The sequence below is a fragment of the Narcine bancroftii genome, chromosome 10 (genome assembly GCF_036971445.1).
Source record: "Narcine bancroftii isolate sNarBan1 chromosome 10, sNarBan1.hap1, whole genome shotgun sequence".
In the NCBI taxonomy this organism is placed as follows: Eukaryota; Metazoa; Chordata; class Chondrichthyes; order Torpediniformes; family Narcinidae; genus Narcine; species Narcine bancroftii.
The window spans coordinates 3,043,643-3,062,497 of record NC_091478.1 but is presented as its reverse complement, the minus strand read 5'-3'; the positions used below and the strand labels follow the sequence as shown (position 1 = coordinate 3,062,497).

Below are 18,855 nucleotides of genomic sequence, written 5' to 3'. Positions count from 1 at the left end.
AATATATATAAGCATGTTATACAAAACTTTTTTACAGAATTTATGATTTTATGCATGTTGTATGAGTGAAAATACAGTATTTTGTCTTGGTTCTACCTGTTTCCATCTGACCTCTTAAGCAGCCAATGTTGCAAGCAGGAGTGATGCAGATTCAAGTCTCAATTCCGAAATTCATCTGCATAATTATAAATGTAATATATTAATCAAATAATCCAAAATAAGTCATTATTACTGCAAATAAACAACTTATCCAAATGCTAATTAACCTTCTCCTTTATCTAAGTCTACGCCTCCCAGTGCCATTTTTATTTTCCATGCTGTAGTTTCTCAGGATTATTCCAATAGACTTCTCCAGTTGACAGTTATGTTTTGATTGGCCAGATTAATTCCAATTTAAGCAAGAGCTAAGACTCCTGCCTGTGAGCTAAGATATTAGGGTTGATTTCCAGGGGAAAGAGGCAATGGGCTAAGTCATTGTGTCATACACCTTGCAAGTTTTATCACAATTTTATTAAAACCTCGTTATTATTTTTCATAATTGTGTTTATATCTTAGAAAAACCTAAAGCAACTAATCATGACTTTGGAATTATCCAGGGATAAATCATTTAATCTTCTGAAATGCTGCTATGATTTTTTATCAACATAATCACATCACACCTCTTGTTTAATATTTTACTCAGTCACCAGATATTTCAAACTTCTCTCAATTCCAGTTTAGTTTATTCATGCATGGAATCAAAATGAATATTATTGTGTAGCCATTTACCACAGGGCTTAGTGTCACTAAGCCTTTCTTTCCATTCTAAATGATTTGCTGTGTCTCTTGTCCCTGTGTGTTCTAGCATTCCTTTAGAATTGTGCCTTTCAGATTATATTGTCTCTTTTCAATGTGACAGTTCCAACTTGCTTTTTAAAATTTCCCCCATCATGTGTTTGCCCATTTCCCCAGTGTGCATTATTACCTTAAAGACATTATTACCTTAAAGACATTATTACCTTAAAGTCTTCCGCTATCGTTTTATTTTTACTTTGATATTTGTGATTGTTAGGAAAAGCCTTGTACTGATTATTGTGGAATACCACCTTTCTATAGTTTACCACTGCCCTTAACCTTTGCAAGCAGCATCATTTGCCATCTCCATCCCCAACCAAATAAAAATCTCATTTACAATTATGTGAATTGAAGCTATTTACAAACTGTACCCTTGTAAAGCCATAACAAATCAAAGAAGAATATCTATTTTAAATGTGTGCACTTCAATCTTTGTTTATCACTTTGTAAAATCTTTCAGAGTTGAATAAAAATCGTGGGTTTATTTTCCACATCGGTTTGCTGCTCGAGAGAACTGTTAATGTTCAAGTTTATCATCATCTGATTGTACAAGTATAGCTCTGATTAAAGACTCCTGGCATCAGTCAGCATGATCATAGAGCATTGTTGCTAAAAACTAGGGGTCCTGTTGACACCTTTCTTTTTCTTTGGCTTGGCTTCGCAGACGAAGATTTTTGGAGGGGTAATGTCCACGTCAGCTGCAGGCTCGTTTATGGCTGACAAGTCCGATGCGGGACAGGCAGACACGGTTGCAGCGGTTGCAAGGGAAAATTGGTGGGTTGGGGTTGGGTGTTGGGTTTTTCCTCCTTTGTCTTTTGTCAGTGAGGTGGGCTCTGCGGTCTTCTTCAAAGGAGGTTGCTGCCCACCAAACTGTGAGGCGCCAAGATGCACAGTTGGAGGCGAGATCAGCCCACTGGCGGTGGTCAATGTGGCAGGCACCAAGAGATTTCTTTAGGCAGTCCTTGTACCTCTTCTTTGGTGCACCTCTGTCTCGGTGGCCAGTGGAGAGCTCGCCATAGAACACGATCTTGGGAAGGCGATGGTCCTCCATTCTGGAGACGTGACCTACCCAGCGCAGTTGGATCTTCAGCAGCGTGGATTCGATGCTGTCAGCCTCTGCCATCTCGAGTACTTTGATGTTGGTGATGAAGTCGCTCCAATGAATGTTGAGGATGGAGCGGAGACAACGCTGGTGGAAGCGTTCTAGGAGCCGTAGCTGATGACAGTAGAGGACCCATGATTCGGAGCCGAACAGGAGTGTGGGTATGACAACGGTTCTGTATACGCTAATCTTTGTGAGGTTTTTCAGTGGGTTGTTTTTCCAGACTCTTTTGTGTAGTCTTCCAAAGGCGCTATTTGCCTTGGCGAGTCTGTTGTCTATCTCGTTGTCGATCCTTGCATCCGATGAAATGGTGCAGCCGAGATAGGTAAACTGGTTGACCGTTTTGAGTTTTGTGTGCCCGATGGAGATGTGGGGAGGCTGGTAGTCATGGTGGGGAGCTGACTGATGGAGGACCTCAGTTTTCTTCAGGCTGACTTCCAGGCCAAACATTTTGGCAGTTTCCGCAAAACAGGACGTCAAGCGCTGAAGAGCTGGCTCTGAATGGGCAACTAAAGCAGCATCGTCTGCAAAGAGTAGTTCACGGACGAGTTGCTCTTGTGTCTTGGTGTGAACTTTCAGGCACCTCAGAGCAAGGGAAAAGGAGTGTCCTTGTCCTTGATCTTTCTGGGAAACAGCCAGGGGCCAGTTACATGCACTGACTCTTTGCTCCCTCAAAGGCACAGTCTTCACCGTCCATACAAGAGCAGATTTTTTTAAACGTTGTAGGCTTTTTTAGATGCCTTTTCATCCTCCTCACATCTGTCGCCTATGAAGTAGTTTGGCTTCCCATCATTTGTAATGGTGCACAAATATTGTGAATGATTTGAAACCAGTTTATTAGAAAGCAAAAAATGCATTTTCTGTTTTAATAGATGTCCTTGAAACACATCAACAGCATTTTGGATTTGATATCCCTTCATTGTGAATATTATAAATACCCTTTCTTTCAGATTGGTGGGAGTTAGCAACAATAGGACCTCTGCTGTGAGATTAATATGTTGCGAGATTGCCTTGCACCTACTCTCAAATAACTGGAGGGACACTTTAAAGCAGGAAGCAATCACACCAACGGCTGGTACAAATGGCAGAATTTAATCTTTGTCATTGGGCTCTGCCAAATTGAATTGTTTTGTTGTTAACGTATTCCATAGTACAGTAAAAAGCTTCATTTTGTGTACTATCCATGCAATTGATCTGATACAGCAGGTAATACAATAATAACCAGTAAACAAACAAATAAAGAATATAAGATGACACTGTGGGGAGTCATCTTGCAACAGTTAAATAGTGCAGGGTGTGGACAAAAGTGCAAAAACATAGTGCAGGGAATTGAGAAAAATATACTCGCAGAAGCCAATGCCACAATATCATCTTTTGGCAGTGTGAGGTCCATTTGAGAGTCTGATAACAGAGAAAAGAAGTTGTCCTTTAATCTGAATATTTGTGTTTTCAGGCACATGTATCTTCTTTCCAACAGAAGATTTGGGATGGTGGAGGGAGCAGGAAGAAGATGGTATGACTTGGGCCTTTAATATGTTTGTAGGTCTCCAAAGACCTCGTGAGGTAGAATGGATGTGAAACTGGGTTTCGTGGTGGCTTGGGCTGTGTACTGTCTTCACTTTCTTATGGTCTGGGGTCGGGCAGTTCCCCCAGTCCAATCTCTGATGCATCTGGATCAGATACTTTCTATTGTGCATCTGTGGAGGTTGGTAAAAGACCTCAGGGATATGCTGCATTCCATCAAGCTTCTTGGGAGCAACATCAACATAGTTAGACCAGGGCAGGATGTTAGTGATGTGTTGCACGCTCTGCATTATCTTCTTCCTAGCATCATTTACATATATTGCTCCTCTGTTTTCTGAAATCACTAACCAAATCCTTCAATTTGCTGACATTGAGGGACACCAACCCAAAGAATTCTATCTCATTCCTGAAGTCCACCTCATTGTTGTTTGAGATCCGGCATACAACGGTGGTATAATCTGCAAACTTATGGATGGTGTTAGATCAGTGGAGTTAGGGACTGACTAAACAGCCTTTGGTGGGGAGGCTTTACTGGTGTTCAAGATCATCACCGAGGTCAGGAAGTTGAGGATCCCTTTGCAGATAGGAGTTCTGATACCTATTTCTTGGGGTATTAGGTTGAGTTTGTTTGGAACAATGGTATTAAAGGCAGTAGTCAATAAACAGGTGTCGGACATGGGTCCTTGTTAGAAATTCCAGGGGCCAGGGAGATAGCATGGGTTTACAAATTGCCAGGTTGTCTACTCGTGACTTGGCTAATTAGTGGGTAGAATTTTTTTTAAAAACTGCATGGGTAGGGAGAGGTGGATTGTCGACCCGTGTACATGCACCGTGTAGCTGTTTCTGGTCAATTTGTAAATGATAATGGCTGCCCAGATAGAAAATGAGGTCAGCACGCGTACAATTGCTGATTTCCTTACCCATAATCCCCCACCACTGGGACGCTGGAGCGGTTCCAGCAGCATGGGGGATTAAGGGTAAGAAGGATGGCCTTTGCTTCTGTCCCAACTTCATTCTCCTGCCAGGCTGACTGTGTTTCCCCACCTCCCCTCCGGCCCCGACTGCGTTCCCCTCTGGCTCTGACTCAGCATTCCTCCCCTAATCCCCACAGTGTTCCAACTCTGCGCTCACCCTGGCCCCCTTCCCCGATTCTGCACCCGCCCCAACCACTTACCTTTTGGGGCCCAACATGGGGAACAGGGGAGGCCTCTGGCGTTGTGGTGACTCCATCATACCTCATTCACTGCATCACCAAAAGGACGGGAGAGCCCTTAAATAGCCCAGTCACCATTCGACCAGGCAATTTAGGCCCAGTGTTTAAGGGGCCGTTGAGGCCCACTACATGGGTAGGATACATGGGTCCCAAGCAGCCCCAGTTTGTAAATGCCCAACATTTATCATAGACCTATTGGGACATTAGATAAATTGTAGTGGATTGAGCCTGGTTGGGAGGCTGGAGTTAATGTGAGCTGCGATCAACCTTTCGAAGCAGGGCACAATAAACAATTGGAGGCACTGATACTTTCACCGTGCGGAATTTCTTGAGCTGCACCAACTCGGTCTTTTATCGAGGGGGATAATCTGAAATGCTGGGTCAGTCTGCGAGAAGTGAAATTTTGTTTTCCTCAACACTTTTTCATTTATTCAGAGGTAGATGGAAATCACATAAAGACTTGAGTTCTTCATAATTCATTATAATGCCAAATATACACATTAGTGTGGGACATCAGCAATGGGGAATATGCGAGATACAGTCCCATCCAAATTAAAGGAGACAAGTGGCACCTCTCCATTTTATTGCTTGGAAGTTGAACCTGCTTAGTTTGGCTTACATGCAAATGGATTGAAATGCAGAACCAAAAAGCATAGCAAATGATTAATTCAGTGTGCTACTTAAATATACTGAAAATAGAATCAGCTTTCAAAAGGTTAATACACTCTATAAAGGAAATTTGAAATGAAAACAGAAAAGATAGGAACAGTCCAGGCAGCACCCATGGAGAGAGAAATGTTTCTGTTCCAGCATTGTCTCTCTCTTGTTGTTGCTTGAATATCTCTGTTTCTGTCCTTTGCTTTTGACTTCATCCCAGGTCATTCTTTCACTTCCAACCAAAAAAATGACGTCAAAGTAATTGTATTCTCAATGTTCCATTTATCTCTTTCCATCTGACTGACTTTTCACTTAATTAGCAATGATGAGAGGACAGCTTCCTTTTAACTACGATTACTCTCTTTTTAAGAAGAGGCATGAAATGAAAATAATTTTCCAATATGTCCCAGCACGTTGATGAAAATTATTCTGTGACGAATAATTACCAAATTGCCTTTCAACTTGCGGAGTGAACAGTGAGGTGTTGATGTAAATCTTCATTGCAACTATTTGTTGGAACCAAATGCTGATGTAGCAAGCCAGCCAAGATTACTCCAAGGCAATATGAGACCATGAAGCAACACCTCCAGTTCAAAGACTGATAGGGAAACTGTAATAAATCTTTTTGGAGCACAGGGCTGTGGTATAAAGTTAAAAGCTTCTCTTTTCAACAGTGAGATGGGTTGACAGGTAATGGAGGGCTATAGCCTGCCTTTCCCGAACAATTAATGAGTGTGCTTTATTTTATGATATCCACTAAGAATTCTTTTGCAAAGCACGGTAAACTAATTTCATTTGCTTCTATCTTGACATTGTCCCTGTTATGAGTGCTTTATTTTTTAGCTACCATGCACAGCATTTAATAAGAGCCTGTAAACTCCTTCTATTGCTGCAATGACAATGTATTTTTTTTCCCCTTGCAGACTGTGCACACACACAGGCCTCACTTTATTGCTTTGCATTGCCAAGAAGTCGGAGGGAAGAATTATGAAGCCTCGATGTCCCATGTTGACAAGTTTGTGAAGTAGGTATCATGTTTACTTAACTCTCAGTTAAATGTGAGCCTTTCTTGGTTTACTTCAGCTTTTAGTATGTTATAAAAAGAAATAATTCAAATCTACAACTCAGAACATTGAGAGGCAGTGTCAAATTGCATCAATTATTTGGCTATTAGCTGAACTGCATTTTCATGTTCCCTTTACTTATTTTGCATACTATATAAATTAAGGTGAAAAACAAATTCTTTTATCTATTGGTAGACTGTCCAAGCTTAAAGAAATGTTAAAACATTGGACTTTAATTTTTAAAGTCATTGAATGGCACTCATGAAGGATGACTAAATTGGTCAAAATGAATGCTTTTTGGTCCTTTGGAGATAACTATAGACTGCCATTGATTTCAAATAATAATTTCCACATTTCTAATATTCTCAATCGGAATTTACAATTAAGTTAGTTTCAATTGCCTTTTGTGGAAAAGTGTTCAAATTTCTCTCAACTTTCTCATATAATAAGTGGAAATGTTTCCGAACTTCACTCTAAAAAGCCTTGAAAGATTATATCTTCTAGTTCTAAATTCCAAAGTCAACTAAAATAGTTTCCGGCTGATCTGATCTTAGTATCTGGAAAAGATTCAAAACACCCTTTCAAATTCTGGAAAATTCAACCTCTAAATTGGCAATACCTTGCATCCCAGGCGTAACTGGTAAATCGATGCTATATTCACCACTTCCCCCAAAGCAAAATGATCCTTAGTAAACAGCAGTGCCCAGAACTCCTGACTAGTTTGCAGGGTTTTAAATGTAGCCAGCATAATGTCCACCTCCCCTTCGTGGTCCTCTTTTTGAATGCAGCAGCCATTAGCAATCTGAAACTTAAAACAAGAAAATGCTGGAAGTATTCAGCAGGCTCGGCCACATCTGTTGAAGACCAGGAACCAGAACTTGACATTTTAAGGCTCTTTGTACATAGACAGCAACTCCCTTTAGACTGGCTCTTGATTCTTCATTCAGAAAGCTCCATTCAATTTAAGCCAAAGAGATTGATAATTGATGTTTTGGGCCTGAGCCCTTCATACTGAGTGTCAAAAATCAGACAGGTATCTGAATAAAAAGGTGGGCAGAGGGTGGGGTGTGGTGGGGGGAGAAGGGGAGGAGTACAGGCTAGAAGGTGATAGGTGGATACAGGAGGAAGGGTGAAGAAGAGAAGGGTGTGAAGAGAAGGGGGACAGAGGGCCGAGAGATAGGAGAAGGATGGGACAGGGCTGGGCAGCTGGAGGAAGGGAATTTGAGGGAAAGAGAGTTAACAGAAATTGAAATTGATGGAGTCTGGTCTGAGACTAGTGATAGTAAGGGAGGGAAGGGTGTAGGTGAAGGTGTATCAGTTCTTGCAGTCACAGAGGTAATACTGGGGTGGGGGGGCGATTGATGGAAAGGGATGAGTAAAAGTTGGGATTGCGGATAGAATGATCCCTATGCAAAGTGGAGAGCAGAAGGGGTAGACATCATCCGAGGCCTCAAAGAATCTGTGAAAGTGAAGAAATGCTTACCTGTGAATCTATAGGGGTCATTTACTGCATTCACTGCTCTAGTTGCAGCTGCCTCTACCTCAGGGAGAGTGGACACAGATAGGGAGATCACTTCTTTGAGCACCTTCGCTCTGTCTGCTGTGACAACATGGACCTATCAGTGGCCAGCCACTTCAATTCCTCACCCCATTGCTATACTGACGTGTCTGTCCATTAGCGTCATTTACTGTCTGAGTCCACTGGGAAATTGGTGGAACACCTTACATCTGACTCAGCAGTATCCACCCAGATAACATCAATATCAAGTGAAACACGATCGGCTGCAGACGCTGGGATTGTAGTAAACTGATCGAAATGCTGGAGGAACTCAGCCGGTCTTTTCAGCGTCTATAGGAGACAAAGATACGCTGCCGATGTTTCGGGCTTGAGCCTTTCCTCAAGGAAAATTCAGAAAAGGCAGAAGGAGGTTATGTCAGAAAGTCTCAGAATTCAAACAATGGGGGAGAAATCCAGACCAACAAAAGGTGTTAATTGGATGTGATCAGGAACTAGGTAGAACTTATCATGTATGTGAGAAAGGAGACAGGGAATGGAGAGACAAAAGGGAAGCAGGGGCTCGGGTTTTTTTTAAACAAAAGCCAGAGAAGTCGATATTAATGCCACCCATTTGGAAGGGGGACCAGTCAGGAGATGAAGTGTTGTTCCTCCAATTTGCGGGTGGTCTCAGTCTGGCTATACATGAGCCCTCAGGTCAGGTCACTCATCTGAGTGCCACTGGTACCATGTGACCTGTTGCATGGCCAGGTGATCGGTGACTAAACCGGCTCTCCCACCATGCTTGCCTGGTGCGGAGGGCAGCTAGACACCCTGCAGGATGAAAAACAAGACTTGTCAAAGGCTGGAGGAACCCTCTCGTAGGGTCAATGACCCTCTAGCAAACACGTGTCGTGAAGCGTGGAAAGGGCATCCCTTGCATCAAAGCTTGGTCGGGCCATTCACTGCAACAGAACTTCCCCCAGCTGTCTTGGACCTCACCATGCTGCTGGATCAGGGAGGGGATATTGAGAGAGTGGGTCTAGACCTGTGCAACCCCCCTAATCTCATGCTGTTCCTTTCTGAGTAGTGGGGTATCCTCAATGCACCCAAGTCCTGCAGCAATGGAAAAGTAGTGAAACGGTAGGCTTGACCAGCTGGGAACCATATTCACATCTGCATTCAGTCGGCGGGGAAGACATGAGACCAGGGACAGAGGAATGGGATGGAGAATTGAAATAGCTGCCCACTAAGAGATCCATGCTATTATGAAGGACAAAGCTGAGGTGCTCAACAAAGAAATCTCTCAGTCTGCATCAATATCACCCTCCAGTTTCCAATAACACCTCCCTCCCCTGGTCTCTCTCTTTCCCTACCCCTCTGTCTCCACTCCCCAGCCCTTTTCCCCATCTCCTCCTATTTCTCTCAGCTCTCTGCCCTCTGCTACTATCATCTCCTAGTGTGATTTTCCCCCCCACCACCTGAATCTACCTGTCACCTACTAGCCTGTACCCCCACCTTATTATTCGGGATTTGCCTTATTTTATACACTCCTTAAGAAGGCCTCAGACAGACCTGCATCATCGACTACCTTTTGCTGGATGCTGTACGATCTGCTGAGTTCCTCCAGCACTTTTAGGCATTGCATTAGACCCCAGCATCTGCAGATTTATTGTTTTAATTTTAATGACTAAATCACAATTTGGCACATTCCTTTATTTAAATCTATAAACTAAAGTAACAGCTTTTTTATGTACAGCAAGTTCATGGTTGTAAAAATTAATTGTTAAAAATGTCTCCCGAGTATTATTACAGTCAAAAAAGGATTGTTCCAAATGTAAGATAGAACCATAGAACATTACAGCACAGAAAGTGCTGAACATTATTCTGTTTAATCCCATTGACCTGTACCCAGTCCATAGCCCTCCATACTACACCCATCCATGTACCTGTTCACATTCCTCTTAAATGTTAAAATTGAGCCCCCATTCACCACTTCAACTGGGAGCTCATTCCACTCTCCCACCACTCTCTGTGTGAAGAAGTTTCCCCTAATATTCCCTCTAAACTTTTCCCCTTTCACCCTTAACCCACATCCTCTGGTTTTTATCTTACCTATCCTCAATGGAAAAAGCCAAATTGCATTTACCATGTCTATATGTCTCATAATTTTGTATATATCTATCAAATGTCATCTCATTCTTTTATGCTCTGGGGAATAAAGTCCCTCTGTTTAACCTTTCCCTGTAACTCAATTCCCGGCAACATCCTAGTAAATCTTTTCTGCACTCTTTCAATATGAGTGATATCTTTCCTGTGGTTATGTGATCAAACAGCACACAATACGACAAATGTGGAGTATTATAAAGTCTTATGTAACTTTACCATCACATCCAAACTCCAAAACTCATAAGCTACTTAAGATGTTCATTGTCACAGTTAAGAGCAGGGCTCCCTCTGCTGGCACAGACATGTTTGAAATATTTGTTGCAGACATTCCTGGAAATGTCTCCTCCTGCTGGCGTGGGCTTGGGTGTGTGTGAATCTCACTTTTCCTAGAAAGTGAAGGTTGTCTCTTTAGAGCTTTATGTTCACATACTTAATAATGCATCTTCCAACTGGATTTTCAAGAACTTTGAATTGGAAGTCTAGAACAGAATATTTTCTGATTCTGCATTGAACACTTCTTATTATCGGTAAGAAGTGCTGAGTGATGTGCAAAAGGACGATCACTCTTTTCCCATCCTTTTCAATAGTTTGCTTCCATCAATCAATCGCTCTTCTCTGCTGACATGCCAATTGTTTATTCAGCTAACTATGCATTATATAGGTTCATTCTTCATTAGCAGAATCATGTCATGCATTTCTATGGACACACACAGCTGAATTTGTAAGCACAAGGTGGTGTTTACCACCTTTACTGGCTACCAATTGTGCTCAGTCTCCACATGCAGTCGAACTGGAGAAATAAACTCATCTCTGTCCTCAACTATAATTTAACATAAATCAGGAATGGAATTGTTCCAAAAATTACAAATTAAAATAAACATGTATATTTTGATTTAGCATATTTGGAAATAAGTGGAAGCATTTCAACTTGCAGAGATGGTTGAGTTGTGTCATGGAACCTCCACGTGCAGCAGTTTACAAAATGAAACTAACTTCATTGTGGATGAGAACACTTACATCTTCACAGTTTATATCAAGGCATTCTGGTTTTAAACTTGTACTGTCCTCTAGTAAATGTTTCACAAAACAATCACACATGGCACCACATTTGGAAGTATTTGGTTTGAACACTTTTAAGAATTTGATCTATTTTCTGCCTTCACCTGCTTGGTATTTAGCTAAAATGGTCAAAAGTTTTCCTGATATTCATTGATTTCTGTCAAACCAATCAAATAATTAATGGCCTGATCTCAGCAAACCTTTCACCAAGGCCAAAAGGTGAAAGAACACAATTGACAAGTAAGAAGTAATAGGAGAGGTTTCACAGGTGAATTTGAATACGAGGCGCACGTTCTGGATTAAGAGCTGCCCACTTCAGGTGGAGATGAGGAGGGATTTATGCTCCTTTGCAGTTTTCTTCCCTGGAGGTTAAATTATTAAACTTATTGAAGAATGGAAAAAAAAAACAAGAGTTTTGGGGGATAGCATGAAACAAAGCAAAAAAGTCACAAGCTGTTTTTATTTAATTTACATTAACATGACCTGAATCCCAAGGTCAGGAAAACACAAACTGTGGGATTGCACTGATCTTGGCCTATTTTGCATGTCATTCAAAATTGGACTATAAATTTATACAAATTGCTCAAAAGTTTTGAGGAAAATTAGAACTATAAAAGAGAACATTCTGATCTACCTAACGGGCTTGCAAATGTTCCAATGGGATGGAAGAACAACATTCTCTACTACTTCAGTTATCAGTGTAAATTTACCTGAAAGATCACCTGAGAAATATTTTCCTCTTTTACATCAGAGAACTGCTATCAAGCGATGAAATGAAAGAGTTTAACCGAGCACGAGTATACTTGGATGAAAATTATAAATCACAAGAACATTTTACGGTAAGATAACTTGCTTGGCCAATGAGGTTACTGAGATGATCATATCAATTTTGTCAAGACATATAGAGTTGCATAGCATGGAAATGGGGCCATTGGCCCAACTTGTACATGGAAACCCAAGTGGCTTTCTTGAGCTAGTCCTATTTGCCTGCATTTGGCTCATATCCCTCTAAACCTTTCGTATCAAGATACCTTTCTAAGTGTCTTAAATCTTACATTTGTACCAGTTTCTATTACTTCCTCTGTGTGCATGTTTCCTAAACCTCTCACCCTCTGTTGGAAAAATGTAATTCATTCCCCTCTCAACTTCAATAGATGTTTTAAACTCCAGTACTCTTGGGGGGGAGGAGAGGGGTTTGCAATTGATCATTCACATTATCTATGGCCCCTCATGATTTTATTTACCTATAGAGGATCACCCCTCAACTTCCTAAGCCCCAGCAAAAAATAAATGGCCTATCCATTCTCTCCTTGTAACTCAAGACCAAGCCCTCGAGATCTTAAGTGAATCTTCACTTAATCCTTTCCATCTTAATGACATCCTTCCTATAACTAGGCAAGAGAATTGTACATAATGTTTCAAGTTACACAAGGCTCTAAAGATTAACTTAAAGCTCTACTGGTGTTTAAAGTGTTCAGAAGCATCAGGATCTTTTGCTCAGACATGGAACTGTTGCTTTAAGTGGTTTGGTTAAATTCAATGACAGGAGAGTTGGAACAGAATTTTGGCTGCTGGATTGGAACACAGAAATTATGGCAATGGGTAAATTTATAACTGGCACAAGATGATTTGTGACTTACAAAGAGCAAGTTTTGTTCTCACTTCATTATAATACAGCCGTGGAATTTGTAGTAATTTAAAGTGATGCTTAATACAGAAGAACTTGTAATATATTTGTTTCATGGTTTCAATATTACCATAAAGAAAAACTTACTTATCCATTTGCTTGGGACTGTACAAATGATTTCAGTGGAATTAAATTCCTGGTACCATATTTGACTGTATATAAGACCCTACCTTTCAGCAGGGAATTTTTTTTAGTGTATTTACGGGTAAATTGGCAAACGGGTTCCTCCTGCACATCCTTTGCTGCTGGCAGGGGGCCACCGGGGTCGGCCTTCTCACTGGGGGAAGTGAGCGGTGATGGCAGCTCCAGAAAGCATGGTCTTGTGCTATCGGCCCGCTTTCTGGACAACCGCAGCACCTCCGCGGGCTTCTTAAAGCTGGGTGAGTAGCCGGTGACCTGCTCAATTTCAACTTCACACACAAAACCCAGGGGATATATTTGAGCCATATTTGGGGGAAAAAGTGGGCCTTGAATGCTGTCAAATGCGATAAATAGGATTTTAAAAATTATTAATTTTTGTTGAATTAGAGGGAAGATATTACCCAATGTGATATCTAGAATTCTCTGTGGAGGAACATAGTGGTTGTGGATTAATGAATAATAAATTTGGTTTTTGATAAATTAGATGAATTTATGATAGGGAAAGGATGCCATAAATGTGAACAATTCCAAACAGATCTGACCTTGAAACAACTTCCTAGAGGGATTTTGAGAGCCTAGCAGAACCTTGCATCTTTGCTTAAAATATGAAAACTTACCAAAGGATATTTTGCCAGAGATGAATTCACATTAAATGCTGTGGCCAGAAAATATTAGGCACTGAATCAGCTAGATAGATTACTTGACAGTAACCAATATCAGCACTTCTTAAAAGACTTCCTAAAGGAATGCATCCTATTGACTTCTTGTCGATTGTCCTTTGAACAGCATTGCAGCAGATATTTTCTCATGTTGCTTTCTGATAAACCTACATCGCTGATCTAAGCCAAACTAGGTCCAATGATGCTAGTGGAATCTAGTTATATTTGTCTTTTAATAGTTTACTGTATTTATTTGAAAGCAGATTTTAAAAAAAATTTCTTGTTGTGAAACCCCTTAATTTATGGCTTGAGTCATGGAGGTCTGTTAGGGATCTGTATTTTAAACTGTTTTGTGTTTGTTAAGAAGTAGTTTGAAAATACAGTTGAAATTTGTAAATATATGAGCACACAATCCTGCACAACTTGTAAGTTAAATTATTATTCCCTCACCCAATGCTATCATAGTCTAGTGGCCTGGTTTCGAATCCAGCGCTGTCTGGAGTTTGTACGTTCTTGCTGTGTCTGCATGGGTTTCCTCCAGGCACTCCAGTTTCCTACCACCCTTCAATACATATGGGAGTTGTATCTGGGTCGCACGGGCATGGGCCAGAAGGGCCTGTTAATGTGGTATATGTCTAAATTTAAATTAAAAATTTTTATAACAAAACAATGAGAAGAACAAAATGAGAACCTTTACAGTTGGAGCCATGGTAAGGTTTTAGATCTTCTGAGTTGACTTCAGATTCGAGCCACCCATTAGAGGTAAAATATAGGATCTTACTTAATGTTGCCTCTTTTCGGGTTTCCTTTTCGATCATCTGGGCTGTAATATGCAGTTGTTGAAGTTGTTCTTGTTGATGGTGGCTGCCTCTGATCTCCATTTAATAATTTCTTCTTGTTGTTCTGTCTCGGGTAGCAGCATGCATAATAAGGCATCTGCATGGCTGTTAAGTGTTCCTGGTTTATGTTTTTTATCATAGTTATACGCCGCTAGTAGCATGGCCCATCATTGAATTTTGTCCGCAGCTAATACTGGTATAATTTTGTGTGGCTCCAGGATTAAGCTAAGAGGGTTGTTGTCTGTGATCAGGGTGAATTTTTTTCTGTAAAGATATTGGTGGAATTTCTTTACACCAAAAATTGTTGCCAATCCTTCTTTTTCTAGTTGGGCATAATCACGTTCACTTGTGGTTAATGTTTGTGAAGCAAGCGCAACTGGTTGTTCACCTTTTTCTGTGATTTGGGATAGTACCGCTCCTAGTCCCACTGGTGAAGCATCCACGGCAAGTGTAACTTCTTTACTAGGGTCATAGTGTATCAGCACCTTATTTGTTGACGTTAGTATTTCCTTTAGTTGATCGACTGTGTTCTTAGTTTGTGCGTTCCAATACCATGTTTGATCTTTCTTGAGTAATTGGTTCAGCGGGTTGCGTAGTATAGACATATTAGGGATATGTTTTCGGTAGTGATTAACAAGTCCTAGGAGGGACTGTAATTCTGATTTGTTGGTTGGGTATGGGGCCTTGCGAACGGCTTCTGTTCCTCCTGGATTCATTCATACTCCCTCGTTGGCGAGGTATGTTATTGAGGGGTGCACGAAGAGACATTTGTCCTTTCATAATCATATATTAGCCTGTTGTAGTCTGGTTAAAACCTTTTCAAGGTTTTGTAAGTGTTCACTGTCGTTTCGGCACGTGATGATGATATCATCGAGGAAACACCCAACTGAGAATCCATGTAGTAATTTGTCCATTGTTGCTTGGAAAATTGCCGAGGCTACTGAAATTCCATAAGGAATGCGTGTGTAGGTGAATAGCCCCAGATGGGGATTGATTCTCACATATTCCCTTGATTTTCCCTAATTGTTGGTCGAATTCTGGCTGGGAGGTGTAAGATTTACATTTAGTATTGAACTGATTTCTAGCCAGTCTAAGGGAATGTGTTGCAGCCAGTTTCTTCCGAAAAGTGCTTGTCCCTGGGTCTCTACGATGTAGAGAGAGAGTGTTTTTGGTTGTTTGTATTGGACTTGGACTGTATATTTTCCAAACACTTTGATTCTGCCTGCTCTAACAGATCTTCCAGTTGTTTTTACCGGGAGGCATGGTAGCAAGCGTTCCTTTACATGTAGCGGCATTAGGGACACCTCTGCCCCTGTGTCTAACTCAATGACAATAAAATGAAGCTTGAAGTGATCAGCAGGACTTCAAAATTTCAATAGCTCAGAATCACCAGGTTCTGACACCACCAGGTTTTGACACTAGATGGCAGTCAGCAGCAGGAATTCCTTTGGAACATGAGGAAAACAGCTGGAAAAAGCAAGAAGCACTTTCGGATCATTCAGAAAGCAGTTAATTAGCAATTTCAGATTTTAGTATGCATATTAATTATGACAGAATGTTTCTTTTAAAAGTAAGGGATTGACTTAAATGAATGTAAATTAAAACATCAATTTTTATTTCTCTATAGCTTTTTGTAAAGTACTCCGTTTTTATCGAGTTCATTTGGGTTGGGTGGGGGCAGCCAAGGTCCTCTGTACTTTAGAAGCTGACCAATTCAAAGTCCATTTTCATTATTTGGGAATCTAGGTTTATTAACCGATTAATAGTTTTCTTGATTCAAATGAGCTCCACTACTATTTTGGTCGAATGCGAACATTACATTTTTTAACTTTGTTCAGTAAAGGATTGTAAATATGTTGACCAATATTTCTGAAGTTTTGGCATCATCCATTTTTTGTGTGAGGACTGCAACTATTTTAACCTCCCAGGTGTATTACTCAATGTGCAAGTATTACTCAAGTAACCCAAAGATATGTAGGGTACAGAATCTCTTCCTTGGAAGTTGGTGTGCATTTCACTCTTGTTTCTACCACAAGAGCAGCGTGGTTAGCATCGAGAGTGACACAGTTAGCGCAACGTTGTTACAGCACCAATGACCAGCGTCCGAATCCAGTACTGTCTGTAAGGAGTTTCTACGTTCTCCCCATGTCTGAGTGGGTTTCCTCCAGGTGCTCCAGTTTCCTCCCACCCTTCAAACATACTGGGCTGAAGGCCAATTGGGTGTAATTGGGCAGCACAGACTCAAGGGTCTGTTACCGTGGAGTATGTCTAATTTTTAAAAATTCAGTGATTAATCCTAACTGTAGTGGTGGGTCCTTAAATTCATCAATTCATTAGTTTGAAATTCTGGGAGTGAGGCTATAGGGCATTTCAATCCAGTGGTCATGAAATAACAAAGGCAATAATAGAACTTGTGCTTTCTATTCAATTCTGAGTGGATATGTCCAGTTGATTATTGAGCACCGTTCCAGATAGGTGGATGTAAAATTTGTATGGTGGGCCAGCGGAGATGGCACATTCTTGTCACGTTGTTCTCCAGTCATCTCCTGGAAGTATAATGGAGAGAAGAATTTCTTGTTTTTATTATTGATTTGAGAAGGCTTTATGCTGACCACAGACCCATAAACTTAAAAGTGCATTTTATCTTTCAGCCCCAATGTCTCTCACCTTTTTTAAAAAAAAAACTATTTTTCACATTATGAACCATACTGACCAAAATACAAACAAACATTTCCCTCTTGAATATACACAGTTTCATTTTCTCTCCCTTTTCCCCCCTCCCTACCCCCCTCCCCACTCACTCAATGTTCAACATATATGATATATTAAAGCCATTAAACAATGTCACCACACAATGAAAATAAACAAGAAATTTGTGTCTTCTACTTTTACATACTGGGTCAGTTCATTTCGTCATCTTCTCCTTCTGTCATTTGAGGCGATGGAGGTCCGCAGTAGGACTTCTCTATTGTGTTCCATGTACGGTTTCCAAATTTGTTCGAATACTGTGATGTTATTTCTTAAATTATATGTTATTTTTCCCAATGGAATACATTTATTCATTTCTATGTACCATTGCTGTATTCTCAGGCTATCTTCTAATTTCCAGGTTGACATTATACATTTTTTTGCTACAGCTAAGGCTATCATAATAAATCTTTTTTGTGCTCCATCCAAATCGAGTCCAAGTTCTTTACTTATATTACTTAGAAGAAAGATCTCTGGATTTTTTGGTATGTGGCTTTTTGTGATTTTATTTAATACCTGGTTTAGATCTTCCCAAAACTTTTTTATTTTCTCATATGCCCAAATTGCATGTACTGTTGTTCCCATTTCCTTCTTACAGCGAAAACATCTATCTGATACTGTTGGGACCCATTTATTTAACTTTTGGAGCGTGGTGTATAGCCTGTGTAACCAATTATATTGCATCATGCATAATCTCGTGTTTATACCTTGATGCATCCATCAATAAAATTCATTCTGCAGATACCTTTCCCTCTTTAAAGTGACTGCAGCTTAGTTTATATGAATCAAGATTCTTTTATTGCCATGTAATAGTGATATGTAATATTATGAGATTGCCTTCTGCCTACTGTAAAGCAGAAAAGAGTTGTCATCAGTGTTGCCAATCACCCCCACAGCACGGGAGAAGGAGGAGAGTTCCTTCACAGTCACTGGGAGTCCATGGCTTCGCCTCCAGTGCTCCATAGCCTCTGCAGTGACACAGATTCCTGTTCAATCCATCGGTAACTGAGCTCCAGATCCAAACCTCCTGCACAATCAAGATGCCTTCAGCGCCCTAAGCCTTCCAGAGCCCTTGCACCCTCTTGAATCCCTACTCCAATACCTGGTTCCCATGAGCCCGTTTGCACCAGCCCACAGCCTATGTGGGCCCTTCTGCTGCTGAGCCCATGGTCAATAACACTTAAATACCTCAGCTCAGAATTCTCCCAGGTGGTTTGTCTGTTGGTTTTTGCGATAATGCTTTACTCTCAGTGAAAACATGTTAATGACAGTTTATACTTCTGTGAGAAACACTTTGTTTCTTAATAAATTATACATTCTAGATTTTATATAAATGCAAAGGTTTTCAATTGGAAAATAAGGGTTATGGCTTTCTGACCTATGATAATGTTTTGTCCATCTCTACTGACACTTTCATTATCTCCTCTATTCTCCAGAATTCTCTAATCTTGAACAAATTCCTATGTAATGTTAACTCACACAAAGAAAGGAAATGTCACATATAAAAGGTCAATATATTACTGAAGTAAATTGGAATAAATTACAAATCTAATTATTGTGATATGTTAGATTACGCTATTAACTGTTGAATGTTAAACATGATCTGTTGTAAAAATAGTTGAAAGTTGTTAGCTAATAGTAACTAATGAATTTATCACTATTTG

The 18,855-nt window shown here is 40.5% G+C and overlaps 1 protein-coding gene across 6 annotated transcripts in view; it reads left to right on the top strand.

The window, feature by feature from the left end:
* The window catches only part of LOC138744080 (inositol polyphosphate-5-phosphatase A), a 445,284-nt gene that overhangs the window by 206,781 nt on the left and 219,648 nt on the right, over positions 1-18,855 (top strand). For 5 of the 6 annotated variants that reach the window (XM_069899594.1, XM_069899596.1, XM_069899597.1 and 2 more), the window contains exons 3-5: positions 3,390-3,449; positions 6,254-6,354; positions 11,869-11,956. In XM_069899594.1, coding sequence (XP_069755695.1) covers positions 3,390-3,449; positions 6,254-6,354; positions 11,869-11,956 — 249 coding nt within the window. The remainder of the gene's footprint in view (positions 1-3,389; positions 3,450-6,253; positions 6,355-11,868; positions 11,957-18,855) is intronic. The other variant, XM_069899593.1, reaches the window with a different exon arrangement.